The sequence below is a fragment of the Gopherus evgoodei genome, chromosome 6 (assembly GCF_007399415.2).
Source record: "Gopherus evgoodei ecotype Sinaloan lineage chromosome 6, rGopEvg1_v1.p, whole genome shotgun sequence".
Lineage (NCBI taxonomy): Eukaryota > Metazoa > Chordata > Testudines > Testudinidae > Gopherus > Gopherus evgoodei.
The window spans coordinates 137,617,994-137,639,945 of record NC_044327.1 but is presented as its reverse complement, the minus strand read 5'-3'; the positions used below and the strand labels follow the sequence as shown (position 1 = coordinate 137,639,945).

Genomic DNA, 21,952 nt, shown 5'->3' with positions numbered 1-21,952 from the left:
GGATACTGGTGGAAGCCAGTTATGTCAACAAAACAAACAGCAGTGTCTATACTGGCGTTTTGTCACTTCAACTTATGCTGCAAACAGCTTTATGCCTCTCGGCGAAGGGTTTTTATTTTGTCAGCAAAACAGCAGAGTTTTGCCACCAAAAGTAGCTTTGTAGTGTGTATACCTCCCCTGTTTTGTTGGCAAAAGGCAGCTTTAAAAGATTTGGGAGTAATTGTGGAGAATCAGTTGAATGCAAACTCCTAATGTGACTCTGTGGTCAGAAAGGCTAGTGCAATCCTGGGATGCATGAACAAGAGAATCTCGAGGTTATTTTACCTCTGTCTTTGGCACTGGTGCAATGGCTGCTGGAATCCTGTGTCCAGTTCTGGTATCCATAATTCAAGAAGGATGTTGATAAATTGGAGAGGAGTCAGAGAAAAGCCACGAGAATGATTAAATGATTTAGAAACCCTGCCTTATAGTGATAGACTCAAGGAACTCAATTTCTTTAGCTTAACAGAGAGAAGATTAGGGTGTGACTTGATTAGAGTCTAAGTACACACTTGGGGAACAAATATTTAATAATGAGCTCTTCAGTCTAGCAGAGAAAGGTCTAGGATGATCTAGTGGCTGAAAGTTGAAGCTAGACAAATTCAGACTGGAAATGAGGCGTGAATTTTTAACAGAGTAATTAACCACGGGAACAATTTCTTAAGGGTTGTGGTGGATTTTCCATCACTGACAATTTTAAAATCAAGGTTGGATGATTTTCTAAAAGAGCTGCTCTAGCAATTATTATGTGGAAGTTCCATGTCCTGTGCTACACAGGTCAGACCAGATGATCACAGTGGTCCCTTCTGGGCTTTAGAATCTATGAATCTGTGGGAGGGCACATAGTCCCTGGGGAAGGTGGGGCTTCCCCTGGAAGCTGTGGAATTTCTACATATTTGCAATGTACCTATCACCATGGTACAGTAGAACCCCGTTTATCCGAGCCTCCATTATCCAGCTCTCTGTATTAACCAAACAACCAACGAGAACACAGGATACATACATGAACTGCTACTTCTAGTAAAGAATACAGTACCCATTTTTAAAAATGCAGAAATGATAAACTCAAGCAACTCCAAAATAATATACAGTGTTGTCGTTGCAACTTAAAATGATCATTCTGCATTTTTAAAAACTGGTACTCTTTACTAGAAGTAACTGTTCATGTACACTGAAAATAAAAAAGGGGTGTGTGTTTTAATGCTTCTCTGGGAGAGGTCAGATAGCTTAAAAGCAACTCCGTATCTTAACATAACGGATAGAAAGCTCTTTGTCCATTCTCCAGATTATCTGAATTTTTGATTATCCAATCTGGACCTGGTTCCAATTAGATCAGATGATCGGGGTTCTGCTGTATGTGAGCTCCTGTCTCAGGCTATTGCTTTGCTGATTCCTTTCTAAGGTGTATATACTCTGCATTCTTTGGAGGGCATTGGTGGAGAAATGTAATGGCCTTAAGTCCAGGAGCCCGGAATACCAGAATCACTGCTGTGTTTCCAAACATTAACAAGTCCAATGGGAACAGCTAGGTCAGGGGCTGGCAACCTACGGCACGCGCAGTGGGCTGAGCCACTCAGCTCGCCTCTGCTCTGGGGTTCCTGCTGCTGGCCCCTTGCCAGCCGAGGTCCCGCCCCCAGTCCCACTTAGCGCCCCCTGTTGGCCTGGGTGCAGGAACCCCAGGTTGGCAGTGGGCTGAGACCGCAGCTTGCAGGAACCAGTGGTCGAAACCCCAGAGCGGGGCGGGCTGAGCTGCTCAACCCGCTGCCGCTCTGGGTTTCCCACTGCTGGCCCCTTGCCAGCTGGTGTCCTGCTGCCAATCCCACTCAGCTCCTGCTGCTGGCCTGGGTGAAGGAACCCCAGGCTGACAGTGGGCTGAGACCCCAGCTGGCAGGAGCCGGCGGCTGAAATCCCAGAGCGGGGGTGGGCGGAGACGCTCAGCCCACCCCTGAAACCCCAGAGCTGGGCGGGCTGATTCGCTCAGCCTGCTGCTGCTCTGGGGTTCTGGCTGCTGGCCCCTTACCAGCCAGGCTCCCCACTGCAGCCCCACTCACCTTGCTTCCAGTTGGAGTTCCAGTGCAGGCCCCCTGCCAGATAGGGTCCAGGCTTCCGGCCCTGCTCAGCCCTACCAGCCGCCAGCTCCACTTACCTCAGCTGCCAATCTGGGGTTCCAGCCGCTGACCTCCTGCCAGCCGGTTATCAACTGATCACTCAGAAGCCTGTGTGTAGCTTAAAGTATCCAAATATGTGCCCCCAGACATTGGAAGACTCAGCAAGGAAAAGCAAGGGCAAGGATCACACTGAACTAATACGTTCTGCATTTTAATTTAAACATTTTGAAAATCTTGTTTACTTTACATATAAGAGTAGTTTGGTTATATATTATAGACTTATAGAGAGACCTTCTAAAAAACGTTAAAATGTATTACCGGCACGCGAAACCTTAAATTGGAGTATATACATGAAGACTCGGCACATCACTGCTGAAAGATTGCCGACCCCTGAGCTAGGTGTTCAGCATTTTTAAAATTGGGCCATTTATTTCAATGCTTAAATATAGACTGAGGAACTTAATTTAGGACAGATGAACACATACTGTTAGGATATAGATATTCAAGCCTGTCTGTAAAGGCCTATACTTTAAGAATTTAGATACATGTTTATTATTTAGCTGGTTATAAAGGTATAAAAGAAAGAATCTGTGTAAGGGCCTTCTCTCACTGTGACAATCTGAGGTCCTCTTTAGTCATACTGAAATAAGACAATCTGGGGCTATTAGGAAGGTGATCCGATCTATCACCTCCAGAGAAAGGGAAAAGCGTAGAAGATGTAAAAGGAAATTTAGTTTAATAGTTTTCTGTCTAGTAAGAACTCACTTATCAATAGACACAGCTGGGAAACCCTTATGTCTTTATAGATGTAGTTGTGAAATCCTCACTTTTGTATTGTTTTGTATATTTATTTGCATGGGCTCTGTCTGGTTCTGTGATTGTTTCTGTCTGCTGTATAATTAATTTTGCTGGGTGTAAACTAATTAAGGTGGTAGGATATAATTCGTTGGCTAACCATGTTACAATACGTTAGGATTGGTTAGGTAAATTTCAGTAGAATGATTTGTTAAGGTATAGCTGTAAATATTACTATAAATTAGGGGCAAACAGGAAATAAGTTGAGATTCGAAAATAGGGAAAAAGGAGCTTGGATTTAAGCTTGCTGAAAGTTCACCCCAAAAATATCAAATTGTTTGCACCTTCGGACTTCAGGTATTGTTACTCTCTGTTCAGGCGAGAAGGACCAGGGAAATGGAAGAGTGAAGGAATAAGCTCTCTAACACATACTTCCCCTGGATCAATAATCTTGGCCGTAATGTATTGAACAGCTCATTTATATAGAAATGAATTTTGTAACAAGGGAAGACACAGTTCTGGTTACTAATATTCTGTGATTTAATACTTTGATTCAGTATTTGTTCAAGGGGTTACCCTCTAAGACATTCTTTATTAAAATATTTAACATATAGTTAAAGGAGAAGAGAGAATGGGAGGCTGAAAGTAGGAAATGAGGAGAGTGGGAGAATGGAGGGAACAGAGCACAGTGGGGAGGATAAGAAACTTAATGGAACGAGGGGGAGAGAATAGAGATAGGAACGCAAAGCAAGAAAAAAATTAACATCTTTGAGTTATGCTGCCAACCATGCACCACCATTGTAGTGTCTGGGTACTATTATCTGTATTTCATTCATGGTGTTTAGTCAAAATGAATCCATGGGAAGAGGATACAAAAGTAAATGCAAAATAGTAGTTGTGTTGGGCTCTTCCAGGGTTAATTGATTTTAGTCAAGGTGATTTAAATCAGCAATTTAAATAATGATTTAAATCACCAAGTGGAAAGCCTCTATTTTAGTGTTTTTCAAAGTTTTTGTGCTGGTGACCCCATTTGGACTTAAAATAAAATCGTGTCCTCCCCACTAGAAAAAATTGCCCCCACCCCTTCAGCATCACTGTCTGTGGGGCTTGTGGCTGGAGCTCTGGGCCCTCTGCCATCTGTGGGGCTCCTGGCTGGGACTCTGGACCCCCTGTGGGACTTTCTGTCTTGGCGACCCCATCAAAATGGAGTCGTGACCCACTTCGGGGTCACAGCCCATAGTTTGAGATCCACTGTTCTATTTGATTCATCAATTTCAATCAGCTTTTTTATTTGTACTTCAGTTATTTTCTAAAGAAAGGTTAATTCTCATTTGCTTTGGTAGATCGTGCCAAACCAACCTGATCTTTTTTGAGAAGGTAACAGATTTTTTAGACAAAGGAAATGCAGTGGATCTAATTTACCTCGATTTCAGTAAGGCATTTGATAAGGTTCCACATGGGGAATTATTAGCTAAATTGGAAAAGATGGGGATGAATAGGAAAACTGAAAGGTGGATAAGGAACTGGTTAAAGACTATGACGGGTCGTACTGAAAGGTGAGTTGTCAGGCTGGAGGGAGGTTACTAGTGGAGTTCCTCAGGGATCGGTTTGGGGACCAATCTTATTTAATCTTTTTATTACTGACCTTGGCACGAAAGTGGGAGTGTACTAATAAAGTTTGCAGATGAGACAAAGCTGGGAGTTATTGCCAATACAGAGAAGGACCAGGATATCATACGGGAAGATCTGGATAATCTTGTAAACTGGAGTAATAGTAGTAGGATGAAATTTAATAGTGAAAAGTGCAAGGTCATGCATTTAGGGATTAATAACAAGAACTATTGTTATAAGCTGGGGAGGTATCAGTTGGAAGTAACAGAGGAGGAGAAGGACCTCAGAGTATTGGTTGATCATGGGATGACTATGAGCCACCAATGTGATATGGCCGTGAAAAGAGCTAATGCAGTCTTGGGATGCATCAGGCGAGGTATTTCCAGTAGAAATAAGGAGATGTTGGTATCGTTATACAAGGCACTGGTGAGACCTCATCTGGAATACTGTGTGCAGTTCTGGTCTCCCATGTTTAAGAAGGATGAATTCAAACTGGAACAGATTCAGAAAAGGGCTACTAGGATGATCTGACGAATGGAAAACGTGTCTTATGAAAGGAGACTCAAAGAGCATGGCTTGTTTAGCCTAACCAAAAGAAGGCTGAGGGGAGTTGTGATTGCTCTCTATAAATATATCAGAGGAATAAATACCAGGGAGGGAGAAGAATTATTTAAGCTCAGTGCCAATGTGGACACAAGAACAAATGGATATAAACTGGCTATCAGGAAGTTTTAGACTTGAAATTAGATGAAGGTTTCTAACCATCAGAGGAGTAAAGTTCTGGAACAGCCTTCCAAGGGGAGTAGTGGGGGCAAAAGACTTATCTGGCTTCAAGACTAAGCTTGATAAGTTTATGGAGGGGATGGTATGATGGGATAGGCTAATTTTGGCAATTAATTCATCTTTGACTACTAGTGGTAAATACGCCCAGTGGTCTGTGATGGGATGTTATACGGGATGGGATCTGAGTTACTACAGAGAATTCTTTCCTGGGTGTCTGGCTGGTGAGTCTTGACCACATGCTCAGGGTTTAGCTGATCGCCATATTTGCGGTCGGGAAGGAATTTTCCTCCAGGGCAGATTGGCAGAAGCCCTAGGAGGGGTTTCGCCTTCCTCTGCAGCATGGGGCATGGGTCACTTGCTGGAAGGTTCTCTGCACCTTGAAGCCTTTAAACCATGATTTGAGGACTTCAGTGGCTCAGACAGATTTGATACAGGAGTGGATGGGTGAGATTCTGTGGTCTGCATTGTGCAGGAAGTCAGACTAGATAATCATAATGGTTCCTTTTGACATTAAAAGTCTGTGATTCTGCATAACCATTAAAAATCTGTTAATTTACAACTAAGTAGAGCCTTTACTCTAGACTTGGTACATCTTTTTGGTACATAGGAGAATACGCTATTTATTTAAGCAATTATAATGCTTAATATTTTCAGATTCTTATTCTCCTTCGAGTGCTTGCTCATATCCATTCCAGTCAGGTGTGTGCACACCGCGTGCACATTAATCGGAAGATTTTTACTCTAGCAATACTCGATGGGTCGGCTGGGCGCCCCCTGGAGTGGCGCCGCCATGGCACCGGATATATACCCCTGCCGACCCAACCGCCCCTCAGTTCCTTCTTACCGCCCGTGTTGGTTGTTGGAACAGTGGAGCGTAGCTTAGCTGATCTCCACCTCCCTAGCTACTCGTAGTTTCCTCTTTGTTATTGTGTATATAGTTCAAATTTCTATACTTGCAGTTAGTTTATTATTTTCTTTAACATAGTTAGTGTATATAGTTAAGAGGGGCTCAGGGATTAGCCCCTTCCCCTCACCTGGTGCCGAGGCCCATGCCCAGTTCACCGGGTTTAAAACCATGCTCGGCCTGTCACAAGCCGATGCCTACAGGAGATCCTCACGACTCCTGCCTTAAGTGCCTCGGAGAATCCCACCTCGCAGATAAGTGCTGCATTTGCAAGGCCTTCAAGCCGCGGACCAAAAAGGAGCGGGACTTTCGTCTCAGACCACTCCTGATGGAGGCAGCTTTTACTCCTCCACCATTGGCACCGAGCGCCGGACAGTCCGCACCAGGGAGAAGTGTATCTTCGGCACCGGAGCGCGCTGGTACCGCTAAGGCCCCTTGGCACCAACCGTCACCGGCCAGATGTCTGCTCGGCACCGCTCTCTCTCTCCACAGGTAAAAAAACATAAGACTCCTGCGGCTTCTGTGTCCACGCCGCAGTTAGAGTACCCGACACCGACAACTGCCGTGGCACTGACAACTTCAGCACCGTCGATTCCGGTCCCACAAGAGCCGTCGAATCTGGTGCGTGACAGCTTCCTGGCGTGCGCCGTGGTGGAGCTTACTATTCCCTCCACACCGTAGACTTTCTCTACGGCAAGGGAACTGATCGCACTGACAGAGTCTGCGCTGCCTCAACCCCTGGCACCACCGGTGCGGGTTATACAGTCCATAGGCAAGCCTGCCCTACTGAGACCATCCTCTGTCAGCACCGCTGAGAGGCACCAATCACGATCGCGGTCCCGCCGGCATTCTTGGTCCCATCGCCGATCCCGGTCCCGACGCCGCTCGCAGTCCCGATACTGTTCTCCATCTCGGTACCGGTTGCACTCGCGGCACCGTTCAAGTCCCCATTCGCTGGCCTGGTACTCTCGGTACCGATCAAGCTCCCGGCACCGCTCACAGCACTGCACCTCTCGCAGCCGCTTCCGGCATCGAGCTTCGAGAACGGTCGACCTCCCGGCACCGTTCCAGTCGCAGGTCCTGGTCTTGTTCCCATTACCGGTATAGCGCCCGGTACCACTCTCTGTTGCAGTGTACAGACAGACTACCCAGGGATGAAGACCATTCGCAGGGGTTTTCAGCTTCTCCTTGGCCGTCTCGCCATGCATCTATGCCATCCCATGCGGACAGTGCTTCCTATGCACAGGACCGTGACTTAGATGTCCCCAGCCATGTCTTCCAAGAGACCCAGGCTCAAGACCAAGGACCTCATCAGTGGTCCTTCTGGACGCCTTTGGCATATCACCAAGCCCAGGGTGGACCTGCAGTGCCATCATGCTCCGTACCGTCGGATCACCGGGTGCCAGAGGCTACTGTTAGCTGCCTCCCTCCTGCGGCTACAGAGGATGCTCCCATTCAGGCACTAGACCCTCAGGTCCCACTGGAGCTGGACGTCACCCAAGTCCGCGAGACAACGGAGGACCTGATTGTCCCTGGCCTTTCCTCTTCCTCTTCTCCAGATGAAGCGGTGGTGGGGACATCCTCCTCGAGCCCTCCTCCAGTTGACCTAAGGTCACATCAAGACTTCCTGAGACGGGTGGCCCTGAATATGAACCTCCAGGTGGGGGAGGTTCCGGAGATAGAGGGACCCGGTGGTAGATATTTTGTCGGCTGACACTCCCACAAGGGTGGCCTTACCATTTATTCGGATGATCCAAGCGAAAGCTGATACCAGCTGGCAGTCTCCAGCATCTATTCTGCCCACGGCTAGGGGAGTTGAGAGGAAGTACATGGTGCCCTCTAAGGGGTATGAGTACCTGTACGTACACCCTCCTCCCTGCTCGCTCGTCATCCAATCGGTTAACGAAAGGGAGCGCCATGGCCAGCAAGCCCCTGCCCCAAAAGCAAAGGAGGCTAGGTGCATGGATTTATTGGGACGAAAAATCTACTCTGCGGGGGGCCTCCAACTCAGGGTGGCAAACCAACAAGCCCTGCTTAGCCGCTATAACTATAACATCTGGGCAGTGGTTGAGAAATTCACAGAGCTAGTCCCCCAAGACTCGCGTCAAGAGTTTGCGGCCCTTTTGGAGGAAGGAAAGAGAGTGGTGAGAACTTCTCTCCAGGACTTGTTAGATGCAGCCGACTCCACAGCCAGAACTCTGGCTTCAGGAATTACCATGAGGCGAATATCATGGCTTCAGGTGTCAGGCCTTCCACCTGAATTGCAGCATACAATACAGGACTTGCCCTTCGAAGGTCAGGGCCTATTTTCGGAAAAGACTGACCCTAGGCTGCAGAGTGTGAAGGACAATAGGGTGATCATGCACTTGCTCGGGATACACACACCGCAGACTCAGCGCAGATCCTTCCGGCCCTAGCCTCAGCGCCCTTACCCCCCGCCTAGACAGCGGCAGGACTTCGGCAGGAGGTGTGGCCAAGGCAATCATAGACGGCAGTCCAGACCCCAAAGGGGTCAGAATCACGGCCCCGCCAAACCACCCGCGGGACCTAAACCAAACTTTTGAAGGCGCGCCTGAGGGCGACGTACCAGTTGTTCAACAGGATCCTTTCCCTCCCTTTTGCAACTGCCTCTCCTCTTTCCTCCCTGCATGAACGCAACTAATTTCAGATCATTGGTTCTTAACGCACAGTAGAATTTGGATATGGCCTTCAGTTTATTTTGCCCCCCACCCCCCATCCTCATCCCTCTTCAGGGACCCCTCTCATGAGCAAATCCTCTTGCAGGAGATACAGTCCCTCCTTGCCATGGGAGCTATAGAGGAGGTACCGGAGGACTTGAGGGGCAAGGAGTTCTACTCCCGCTATTTCCTAATCCCCAAGGCGAAGGGAGGTCTCAGACCAATTCTAGACCTGCGGGGACTCAACAAGTTCTTGATAAAGTTGAAGTTCCGCATGGTATCCCAGGGGACCATCATCCCATCCTTGGATCCTGGAGACTGGTATGCCGCCCTCGATATGAAGGACACGTATTTTCACATTGCCATTTATCCTCCTCACAGACGGTACCTCAGGTTTGTGGTCAACCGTCAACATTTCCAATTTATGGTCCTTCCATTTGGCCTCTCCACAGCCCCAAGTGTGTTCACAAAGTGTATGGCCGTAGTCACCGCCTCCCTCTGTCATCGGCGCATACACGTCTTCCTGAATCTCGATGATTGGCTCATTCGCGGGGCCTCCGAGACCCAAGTAACGTGGCACATGGGCATCGTCAAGGACCTATTCATCCAACTAGGCCTGATGATCAACCTAGAGAAATCTACTCTGGTTCCCACACAAAGAATAGAGTTCATTGGGGCCATTCTGGACTCCAATCTCGCCAGGGCCTGCTTACTACAGCCGCGGTTTCACGCAATGGTATCTATTATACAAGGCCTATAAAAATTCCCAACCACTTCGGCTCGAACTTGCCTCGGCCTCCTGGGTCACATGGCTGCCTGCACATTCGTGACCAAGCACGCCAGGCTACGCCTACGTCCCCTTCAAACTTGGCTCTCCTCAGTATACTGCCCAGGGAGACACAATATTGACAGGATCCTCACGGTTCCCCCGAGACTCCTAGGCTCCCTCGACTGGTGGTTGACACCCTCCCTGGTGTGTGCAGGGATGCCATTCCATTCGCCCCAGTCTTCTATGGCCCTGACGACGGATGCGTCATCTCTCAGCTGGGGTGCTCACCTCGGACATCTTTGCACTCAAGGCCTTTGGTCATCTCAGGAGCTGGCCTTGCACATCAATGTCCGAGAGTTGAGAGCAGTCCGCCTTGCGTACCAGGCGTTTCAACAGCTTCTGCAAGGCCGTTGTGTCTCAGTGTTCACAGACAACACAACGGCCATGTATTACATAAACGAAAGGGGGGACACAATCCTCCCCCCTTTGTCAGGAAGCCATTCAACTCTGGGACTTTTGTATAACCCACTCGATAGACCTGCTAGCATCCTTTCTCCCAGGGGTTCGGAACACTCTGGCGGATCGACTCAGCAGATCCTTCCGCTCTCTCGAGTGGTCGATCCATCTGGACATTATTCATTCTGTTTTCCGGACATGGGGATTTCCCCGCATAGACCTCTTCGCTTCCCGCGAGAAGAGGAAATGCCAGATTTTCTGCTCCTTCCAAGGTCTCTCCCCGAGCTCAATCTCGGACGCTTTCCTGATACTGTGGACAAGCCAACTGCTTTATGCCTTTCCACCGTTCCCGCTGGTTCACAGGGTCCTGCTAAAGCTCTGCAGGGACAGAGCTCGCTTGATCATGATCACCCCAGCGTGGCCCAGGCAGCACTGGTACACCATGTTGCTCGACCTGTCGATAGCCAACCCAATTACCCTGCCTCTTCACCCAGACCTCATAACTCAGGACCATGGCAGACTTCACCACCCAGACCTGCAGTCCCTTCACCTCACGGCATGGCTCCTGCGTGGTTGAGCCAGTCAGTTACGCTGCTCTGCCTCAAAACAACAAATACTCCTGGATAGCAGGAAACCTTCCACTCAGTCTACATATCTGGCCAAGTGGAAGCGTTTTTCCTGCTGGTGCGAAACGCAAAATGTTACTCCTACCAAAGTATCGATCCCCACCATCCTGGACTACCGCTGGTCTCTCAAACAGCAGGGCCTAGTGGTATCATCATTGAGGGTGCACTTGGCGGCCATTTCTACCTTCCACCCAGGGGATAGTGGCCGCTCTGTGTTTTCACACCCTCTGATTTCCAGGTTCCTCAAGGGCTTGGAGCGCCTATACCCCTAAGTACGCCACCCTGCCCCTACCTGGGACCTCAACCTGGTCTTAACCAGACTTATGTCTCCACCATTTGAGCCGTTAGCAACTTGCTCGCTGCTATACCTGTCCTGGAAGACAGTTTTCCTCGTAGCCATTACATCGGCCAGACAAGTCTCCGAGCTTGGGACGCTCACGGTGGACCCACCGTATACTGTGTTTCACAGGGACAAGGTGCAGTTGCGACCACACCCAGCGTTCCTCCCTAAAGTGGTATTGGCTTTCCATATCAATCAGGACATCTTCCTTCCGGTCTTCTTCTTGAAGCCGCACTCATGATGATGGGAGCAACAATTGCACTCTCTAGATGTCCGTAGGGCGCTCGCATTTTATATCGAACGGACGAAGCCCTTTCGTAAATCACCCCAACTCTTTGTCGCAGTGGCAGACCGAATGAAAGGCCTACCTGTTTCCTCCCAGAGGATCTCCTCTTGGGTGACGGCGTGCATCCTCACTTGTTATGACTTGGCTCATGTTCCCTTGAGCCATCTCACCGCACATTCTACCAGGGCTCAGGCTTCATCTGCTGCCTTCCTGGCTCATGTACCAATCCAGGAAATATGTCACGCAGCTACCTGGTCCTCGGTCCACACCTTTGCTTCTCATTATGCTCTGGTTCAACAGTCAAGAGATGATGCAGCCTTTGGCTCAGCAGTTTTGCATTCTGCTACATCTCACTCCTAACCCACCGCCTAGGTAAGGCTTGGGAATCACCTAACTGGAATGGATATGAGCAAGCACTCGAAGAAAAGATGGTTACTCACCTTTGTAACTGTTGTTCTTCGAGATATGTTGCTCATATCCATTCCAAACCCACCCTCCTTCCCCACTGTCAGAGTAGCCGGCAAAAAGGAACTGAAGGGCGGTTGGGTCAGCAGGGGTATATATCCGGCGCCATGGCGGCACCACTCCAGGCGGCGCCCAGCCGACCCACCGAGTGTTGCTAGGGTAAAAATCTTCTGACGAACATGCACGCGGCGCGCGCACACCTAACTGGAATGGATATGAGCAATACTTCTCGAAGAACAACAGTTACAAAGGTGAGCAACTGTCTTATCCTACATTTTGGTATGTTAGAAAATAAAGAATGAGATGTTGCTTCTTTACTAGATAATTTACTTTTTGCTCATGATTTATGTCGAGCTGCATCAGTGGGAGTTGTGTGGGAGATGGAATTTAAACACCAAACATCATATGAAGTTTATTTGTAATAAACAAAGCAACCTTAAATGTTTTGGATACATAAACTTCTCTTATCAAAACATCTTTTATAGTTAACAACTAAATTATAATAAGTTTAGGCCTTAACATATTTTGTATTAAATTCAGATTTCATACTAAACAGGTTCATTTTTAAAAAGAAAAACTATGATGTAAATAACAATCAAAAAAATCCAACATGAATATAAAGAAAAATCATTGATTTTTATCCATCCTGGACTCTTCCGTGCTGCCAGCGTGGCTCTTGGTGCCATACACTTTGGGCTCCACTGTGCTTGGGTTGGGTTGGCAAATTGCTTCCCTTGCTCTGCTTCTCTCTCCAGGTTCAATATGCTTCCAGTGGCTTCCTAGAGAAGAACAGAGACACTTTGCCAGCAAATATCCGAGGTCTCTTCATCAACAGTGTCACCCCATTACTGAGTGTGCTGTTCACAGGTCAGTCCCCCTGTTGCAATGGGTGCCCGGTGAGTAATGTCACCAATAATCCCTGAGTTCATGGACTGTGCTTAGGGGAGAGAATCAATCACATTAGAATCCAGTAAACAAACATTGCTTTAAGAGCTGTGCGCTGGCCCAGGGACCCTGCCTGGGACACAGACATCTGCTTAATATTAGACTACATGCCCTTCACTGTTCCTCCAGCCCAGGATGTCTGTCTTAGACTGAATAACTGAATGTTTGTGCACCACACTGATCACAGCTATCCAGATGCAAAGTATTATCCCAGCATCCCCGTGGCAAAAACATAAGTGCAGCAGCCAAACTTGTGTTGCCGTTAGTGCACCCTCTCACCTCTGCTCTGCCAGGGCCTACAGTTCCAGGAGGGTTTTGTGGAGGCTCCAGCATCAGTGCTCCTAGGTAAGCAGGCTTCCCTCTCATGGTCTGGGAGCCATGACTAAGTCTGTCAGCAAACTATACAGCCAGCTGAGCAGTTAGGCCGCAGTTTATTGGAGGGGGAGGATAAAAGCGAATCCATCCCTGACATGTTACTCCTGAGGAAATTCTGCAATAAAAGTTACAAATTCTGTGCACAATATTTTAAAATGCTGCAAAATTCTGTATATTTTATTTGTCAAAATAACACAATATAATCATACCAGTTTCAATTATTTTTGATCATTTATTTCAAAATACCTGTCCGCAAGTATGTCTGTAACAATACAGACAACAACAAAGATTCAGGAAATGTTTTTTGACAAATAGATTCCGTACTAGGCATATTAATACAGAACTCTGAGTAATAATTCATTTAAATGACAGTACAGGATCGTATTTCTCACACCCCTCAGAAGCAGTTCAAAGACTTGGGGGAGTCAGAGGTAACGGAGGAGCTGAGGGAGAGAGAAGTAAATTGCTAGGAAGGAGCCTGGGTGTGAACTTGTAGGGTTGTTGGGTATGGGTGGGGAAAGTAGGGAACAGGGTTTTTGAGGAGGCAGGGAGGGATTGTTAGAGACCCTGTTGCAGACCCTGGCTGACCTCTAGCCTCTCCCATTCAGTCAGGCACATCTGCCCCTGTCTCCATGTGTTGCTGCACCCCCATATGTCCTTGCACCCTGTTCACATGTGTCCCGCCACCCCCACTCAGACACCCACTCCCCCATCTCCATGTGGCCCTGCACCCTACCCCCTGTCCCTATGTGTCCCTGTACCCCCTCCTCCTGTCCGGATGGGTGTCTGGGCAGCCACCCCCCTATCCCTAGGTGGCTCTCTCTCCTCTCCCCATGTGTCTCTGTACACCCACTCAGCCACCCTCTGTAGCTCTGCACCCTGTCCCACATTCCCATGTAGCCCTGCACCACCCTCCCTCCTATGACTCTGCACCTCCACTCCCATTCAGCCCCTTTCCAAGTCTGTCCTCCCCCACTAGCCCTTATGAGCCCTTATCTGACACCCCCCTCCACAGCATCCCATGCTGTCTGCCTCCCCATAACCCTTTCTCCTGATCTGGCCTCTGACAGGCACCGGGAAGAAATCAGGCTTTCTTTTTCCTGGCCGGGAGCTGCTGCTGTGTTCTTGTGCCACAGCGTCCTGTCGTGGGCAAAAGGCAGAACTGCAGCAACATTTTGGCAGAAGCCTTTTTCTGCACAAAAAAAAATAATGTGTGGCTCATTAATTATGCATGCATGCATGCAATAGAACAGAATTTTCCCAGGAGTAACACATATTTGTGGTAGTGGAAGCATCCCTCAAAGGCCATCCTGTAGATGGTGGAAGTGTCTACCAGGGTCTGGCTACTTGGAGGTCTTGTTTAGGTCTGAAGAAAAGACTGCCTCCTTTGTTTCTCTTGCACAGGTAATGACCACCTCAGGCCCAAGACCTGGCATGACTTTTTCTTTGTAAAAGCTGCTTGTAGTCAGATGCTCCTCCCTCCAAGTGGTAACACATGATTAATGAGCACCTTTTAGCTTAAGTCGAATGTTTATCTTTTCAGTATCAAGGGCTGTGTGGTATCTGTAAAGGAGACGTGGCCTTGGCCACTTTGTCATTTTCATTATGTCTGGAAAGCTGGACAAGTTATATCAATTCCATGAATCAGCCATTTCTTCACCCTCTTGCCACAGATCAAATAGCCCAGGTCCCAGGGGCCAGTGCAGGATTGTCCCCTATTGTACATTCACCAGTGTTAATTTTCAAAGAGAAGGAATGGGGCCTCCATTTCCCTGGAGAGACTGTTTCTTCCATGAAGGTCATATCCCTTTTTGCGTCTCACTGTAGGGGAACTTTTTTCCTGATTTGCAGCCTGTATCTAGTTTTAATTAACGTTAAGGCTGTCAATTAATCACAGTTAACTCACACAATTAACTCAAAAAAATTAATTGTGATATTCAAATTGCAGGTAATCTTTTTTTGCACTGTTAAACAATAGAATACTAATTGAAATTTGTTAAATATTTTTGGATATTTTTCTACATTTTCAAAGATATTGATTTCAATTACAGCACAGAATACAAAGTGTACAGTGCTTGCTTTAAATTATTTTTATTATAAATATTTGCACTGTAAAAATAAAAGAAATAGTATTTTTCAATTTATCTCATACAAGTACTGTAATATAATCTCTTTATTGTGAAAATGCAACTTACAAATGTAGATTTTTTTTGTTCAGTGAATCATAGAATATCAGAGTTGGAAGGGACCTCAGGAGGTCATCTAGTCCAACCCCCTGCTCAAAGCAGGACCAATCCTCAGCTAAATCATCCCACCCAGGGCTTTGTCAAGCATGACCTTAGAAACCTCTAAGGAAGGAGATTCCTCCACCTCCCTAGGTAATTCCAGTGTTACATAATTGCACTCAAAAACAAAACAATGTAAAACGTTAGAGCCTACAAGTCCACTCAGTCCTACTTCTTGTTTAGCCAATTGCTAAGACAAAAAAGCTTGTTTACATTCACAGGAGATAATGCTGCTGGCTTCTTATTTACAGTGTCACCTGAAGGTGAGAACAGGCGTTCGCATGACACTTTTGTAGCCAGCATTGCAGGGTATTTATGTGCCAGATACACTAAACATTTATATGCCCCTCCATTCTTCGGTCACCGTTCCAGAGGACATGCTTCCACGCTGATGACGCTTATTAACAGATGTGTTAATTAAATTTTGACTGAACTCCTTGGTGGAGAATAGTATGTCTCCGGTTCTGGTTTACCCACATTCTGCCATATAGTTCATATTATAGCAGTTTTGGATGATGACTCAGCATATGTTCATTTTAAGAACACTTTCACTGCAGATTTGGCAAAACGCAAAGAAGATACCAATGTGAGATTTCTAAAGATAGCTACAGCACTCAACCCAAGGTTTAAGAATCTGAAATGCCTTCCAAACTCTGAGAGGGATGAGGTGTGGAGCATGTTTTCAAAAGTCTTAAAAGAGCAACACTCTGATGAGGAAACTACAGAACCCAAACCACCAAAATAGGAAAATCAACCTTCTGCTAATGGCATCTGACTCAGATGATGAAAATGAACATTTGTCAGTCTGCGCTGCTTTGGATCGTTATCGAGCAGAACACCATGTCTGGAATGGTGTTTGAAGCATGAAGAGACGTGTGAACATAAGAATGGCCATACTGGGTCAGACCAAAGGTCCATCCAGCCCAGTACCCTGTCTGCTGACAGTGACCAATGCCAGGTGCCCCAAAGGGTGTGAACCTAACAGGTAATGATCAAGTGATCTCTCTCCTGCCATCCATCTCCACCCTCTGCCAAATAAAGGCTAGGGACACCATTCCTTACCCATCCTGGCTAATAGCCATTCATGGACTTAATCTCCATGAATTTATCCAGTTCTCTTTTAAACCCTGTTATAGTCCTAGCCTTCACAACCTTCTCAGGCAAGGAGTTTCACAGGTTGACTGTGTGCTGTGTGAAAAAGAACTTCTTTTTGTTTGTTTTAAACCTGCTGCCCATTCATTTCTTTTGGGGTCCTTTAGTTCTTATATTATGGGAACAAGTAAATAACTTTTCTTTATTAACTTTCTCCACACCACTCATGATTTTATATACCTCTGTCATATCCTCCCTTAGTCTCCTCTTTTCTAAGCTGCAAAGTCCCAGCTTCTTTAATCTTTCCTCATATGGGACCTGTTCCAAACTCCTAATCATTTTAGTTGTCCTTCTCTGAACCTTTTCTAATGCCAATATATCTTTTTTGAGATGAGACCACATCTGTATGCAGTATTCAAGATGGGCAATAAGATATTCTCTATCTTACTCTCCATCCCTTTTTTTAACGATTCCTAACATCCTGTTTGCTTTTTTGACTGCCGCTGCACACTGCATGGACGTCTTTAGGGAACTATCCACGATGACTCCAAGATCTTTTTCCTGATTAGTTGTAGCTAAATTAGCCCCCATCATATTGTATGTATAGTTGGGGGTTTTTTTCCCAATGTGCATTACTTTACATTTATCCACATAAAATTTCATTTGCCATTTTGTTGTCCAATCACTTAGTTTTAAGAGAGCTTTTTTGAAGTTCTTCACAGTCTACTTTGGTTTTAACTATCTTGAGCGGTTTATTATCGTCTGTAAACTTTGCCACTTCACTGTTTACCCCCTTCTCCAGATCATTTATGAATAAGTTGAATAGGATTGGTCCTAGGACTGACCCTTGGGGCATACCACTAGTTACCTCTCTCCATTCTGAAAATTTACCATTTATTCCTACCCTTTGTTCCCTGTCTTTTAACCAGTTCTCAATCCATGAAAGGATCTTCCCTCTTATCCCATGACAACTTAATTTTATGTAAGAGCTTTTGGTGAGGAACCCTGTCAAAGGCATTCTGGAAATTTAAGTACAATATGTCCACTGGATCCCCCTTGTCCACATGTTTGTTGACCCCTTCAAGGAACTGTAATAGATTAGTAAGACATGATTTCCCTTTAAAGAAACCATGTTGACTTTTGCCCAACAATTTATGTTCTTCTATGTGTCTGACAGTTTTATTCTTTACTATTGTTTCAACTAATTTGCCCAGTACTAACGTTAGACTTACCGGTCTTTGTAATTGCCAGGATCACCTCTAGAGCCCTTTTTAAATATTGGTGTTACATTACCTATCTTCCAGTAATTGGGTATGGAAGCTGATTTAAAGGACAGGTTACAAACCCTAGCTAATAGTTCCACAATTTCACATTTGAGTTCTTTCAGAATTCTTGGGTGAATGCCATCTGGTCCTGGTGACTTGTTACTGTTAAGTTTACCAATTAATTCCAAAACCTCCTCTAGTGACACTTCAGTCTGTGACAATTCTTCAGATTTGTCACCTGCAAAGGATGGCTCAGGTTTGGGAATCTCCCTAACATCCTCAGCCGTGAAGACTGAAGCAAAGAATTCATTTAGTTTCTCCGCAGTGGCTTTATTGTCTGTAAGTGCTCCTTTTGTATGTCGATCATCGAGGGGCCCCACTGGTTGTTTAGCAGGCTTCCTGCTTCTGATGTACTTAAAAAACATTGTTATTACTTTTTGAGTTTTGGGCTAGCTGTTGTTCAAACTCCTTTTTGGCTTGTCTTATTACATTTTTACACTTATTTCAGCAGTGTTTATGCTCCTTTCTATTTACCTCACTAGGATTTGACTTCCACTTTTTAAAAGATGCCTTTTTATCTGTCACTGCTTCTTTTACATGATTGCTAAGCCACGGTGGCTCTTTTTTAGTTCTTTTACTCTGTTTCTTAATTTGGGGTATACATTGAAGTTGGGCCTCTATTATGGTGTCTTTGAAAAGTGTCCATGCAGCTTGCAAGGATTTCACTCTAGTCACTGTTCCTTTTAACTTTTGTTTAACTAACCTCCTCATTTTTGCATAGTTCCTCTTTCTGAAATGAAATGCCACAGTGTTGGGCTGTTGAGGTATTCTTCACACCACAGGAATGTTAAATGTTGTTATATTGTCACTATTTCCAAGCGGTCCTGTTATAATTACCTCTTGGACCAGATCCTGCACTCCACTCAGGACTAAATTGAGAATTGCCTCTCCCCTTGTGGGCTCCTGTACCAACTGCTCCAAGAAGCAGTCATTTAAAGTATTGAGAAGTTTTGTCTCAACATTTCATTCTGAGGTGACATGTACCCAATCAATATGGGGATAATTGAAATCCCCTACTATTACTGAGTTCTTTATTTTGGTATCCCCTCTAATTTCCCTTAGCATTTCATAGTCACTATCTCTGTCCTGGTCAGGTGATTGATAATAGATCCCTACTGTTATATTCTTATTAGAGCATGGAATTACTATCCATAAAGATTCTATGGATCATGTGGATTCGTTTAAGATTTTTTACTTCATTTGATTCTACATTTTCTTTCACATATAGTGCCATTTCCCTCCTCCTCCCCTGCCCCGCATGATCTGTTCTGTCCTTCCAATATATTTTGCACCCTGGAATGATTGTGTCACATTGATTGTCCTCACTCCACCAGGTTTCTGTGATGCCTATTGTACCAATATCCTCTAACATAAAGCACTCAGTTCACCCATCTTGTTATTTAGACTTCTAACATTTGCGTACAAACACTTAAAAAACTTGTCTATTTTTTTTTGTTTGTCCTTTTCTGATGTGTTAGATTCTTTTTATGTGAATGTTTCTCGTCTGATCTGGCCCATTTTTATCCTCTTCCATCCTCTCCTCCTGACTAAAACCTAGAGAATCTCTGTAAAAGACTCTCCTCTAAGAGAAGTCTGTGTCCGATCCACCTGCTCCTCTGCAGCACTCGGCTTTCTCCCATCTCTTAGTTTAAAAACTGCTCTGCAACCTTTCTAATGTTAAGTGCCAGCAGTCTGGATCTACTTTGGTTTATGTGGAGCCCATCCTTCCTGTATAGGCTCCCCCTATCCCAAAAGTTTCCCCAGTTCCTAATAAATCTAAACCCCTCCTCCCTACACCATTGTCTCATCCACGCATTGAGACTCTGAAGCTCTGCCCACCTACCTGGCCCTGCGCGTGGAACTGAGAGCATTTCTGAGAAAGCCACCATAGAGATCCTGGATTTCAGTCTCTTTCCTAGCAGCCTAAATTTGGCCTCCAGGACATCTCTCCTACCCTTCTGTATGTCATTGGTACCTACATGTACCATGACCACTGGCTCCTCCCCACACTACACATAAGTTTGTCTAGATGCCTCGAGAGATCCGCAACCTTCGCACCAGGCAGGCAAGTCACCATACAGTTCTCCTGGTCATCACAAACCCAGCTATCTATGTTTCTAATAATTGAATCTCCCATTACTAACATTGGCCTTTTCCTAATGACTGGAGTTTCCACCCCCGGAGAGGTAACCTCAGTGCGAGAGGATACCCCAGCATCATCTGGAAGGATGGTCCCAACTATGGGAAGGTTTCCCTCTGCTCCTATTAAAAACTCTCCTTCCCTGCGCCTTTCATCCTCCTCAACAGCGCAGGGGATGTCTGACCGGAGGTGGGACAATTCTACAGTGTCCCGGAAAGCCTCACTGACATACCTCTCTGCCTCCCTTAGCTCCTCCAGTTCCGCCACCCTAGCCTCCAAAGTCTGTACGTGGTCTGTGAGGGCCAGGAGCTCCTTGCACCGAATGCGCACATACGGCACCTCCCCACAGGGCAGGTAATCATACATGCTACACTGAGCACAATAAACAAGATAGTCCCCACTCTGCTGCTGGGCTTCTACCTGCATTCTCTCTTACAGCTACCTAGATTAACGATAGAGTCTTTGTGTAAATCAAGAAATTTTGATTATAGTTAAGGTTACACCAAGGTTTTAAAGACTGGCAAGTGTACCTCATCCCCTTCCCACTCCCCTTCCAAACTCCCTCTCGAAACTCCCTGCTAGCGGCCCCTGTTCTCAAAGCACAAAGATATGATTCCTTTGTGCATCTGGCATGTAAAGATCTTGCAAGACCGGCTACAACAGTGCCATGCGAATGCCTGATCTCACTTTCAGGTGACAATGCTGCACAGTTCTTGTTTACAATATCTTCTGCAAATGTAAACATACTTGTTTGTTTGAGTGACTGGCTGAACAAGAAGTAGGGCTGAGTGGACTTGTAGGCTCTAAAGTTTTACATTGTTTTATTTTTGAATGCAGTTATTTTTTGAACATGATTCTACATTGGTAAGTTCAACTTTCATGATAAAGAGATTGTATTACAGCACTTGTATGAGATGAATTGGAAAAATACTATTTCATTTTTTTACAGCACAAATATTTGTAATAAAAAATAAATATAAAGTGAGCACTTACTGTGTTGTAATTGAAATCAATATATTTCAAAATGTAAAAACATCCAAAATATTTACATAAATGGCATTATACTATTGTTTAACAATGCAATTACTTGCGATTAATTTTTTTGAATCGCTTGACAGCCCTAATTAACATTATTTGTAGCACCCTCATCCTTGATAGTTAGACTCTGAGGAGTTGCCCTTTATTATTTCTCTCCCGTTCTTGGTGTTTACGTCTTCATATACTTGTGAAGAATTTTCCTTTCCCTCCATTACTGTCTCTTCATGAAAGAATTGAATAGTCTGGCTCTTTCCACCCTGATTAGGGCCATGGCTTTTCTTTGAACTCGCTTCAGTTTGTCTATTATGTGGTTCACAGAGATGACTCCGTATATGGCATCCCAGGCATAGCTGCAGTATTCCAAAGTCAGACTATTCTGCCTTGCTTTGTGATATGGCAGTCCATGCAGTTGTATGTGCAGCCCAAAACTGCACTGGCATCATGGTTCAGGGTTATCTTTAAACAAAGCCTTAGTTTTACTCCATTACTTGGCAAGCATCCAAAAGCATTCTTTCAAATTGAGTTTAGTTAGACACAAGAAAGAACAGGAAATTAAAACAGGCATTTCTATTGAAACTGTGGTTGAGTGATTATGCAAAACAAAGTTAGTCAGACCATATCAATGTCTTTCTCCTTTTGTAGTCAAAATAATAGAATCTCTTTATTTTCAGAGCAAATTTTTTATGATAAACAGGAGAAGGTTAATTTTACTCTCAGTCCTGATGTGAAAGATTTCACTCATCCTGTTCTTAACAGACAGACAGCCACAAAAGTGGAAGAGAGACAGGATAGAAAAGATGGGTGAAATACGGCTTTTGTTGATGTTTTTGGAACACTAGACTGCTGGTTAGTTATCAATGGATGCTTTGGATGGCAAGTCGACCATGACACC

General features: G+C 45.5%; 1 protein-coding gene across 4 annotated transcripts in view; it reads left to right on the top strand.

Moving 5' to 3' along the window:
* The window catches only part of LOC115653881 (unconventional myosin-VIIa-like), a 131,920-nt gene that overhangs the window by 45,507 nt on the left and 64,461 nt on the right, over positions 1 to 21,952 (top strand). For all 4 annotated transcript variants that reach the window (XM_030567619.1, XM_030567621.1, XM_030567620.1 and 1 more), the window contains one exon: positions 12,616 to 12,727. In XM_030567619.1, the coding sequence (XP_030423479.1) occupies positions 12,616 to 12,727 (112 nt within the window). The remainder of the gene's footprint in view (positions 1 to 12,615; positions 12,728 to 21,952) is intronic.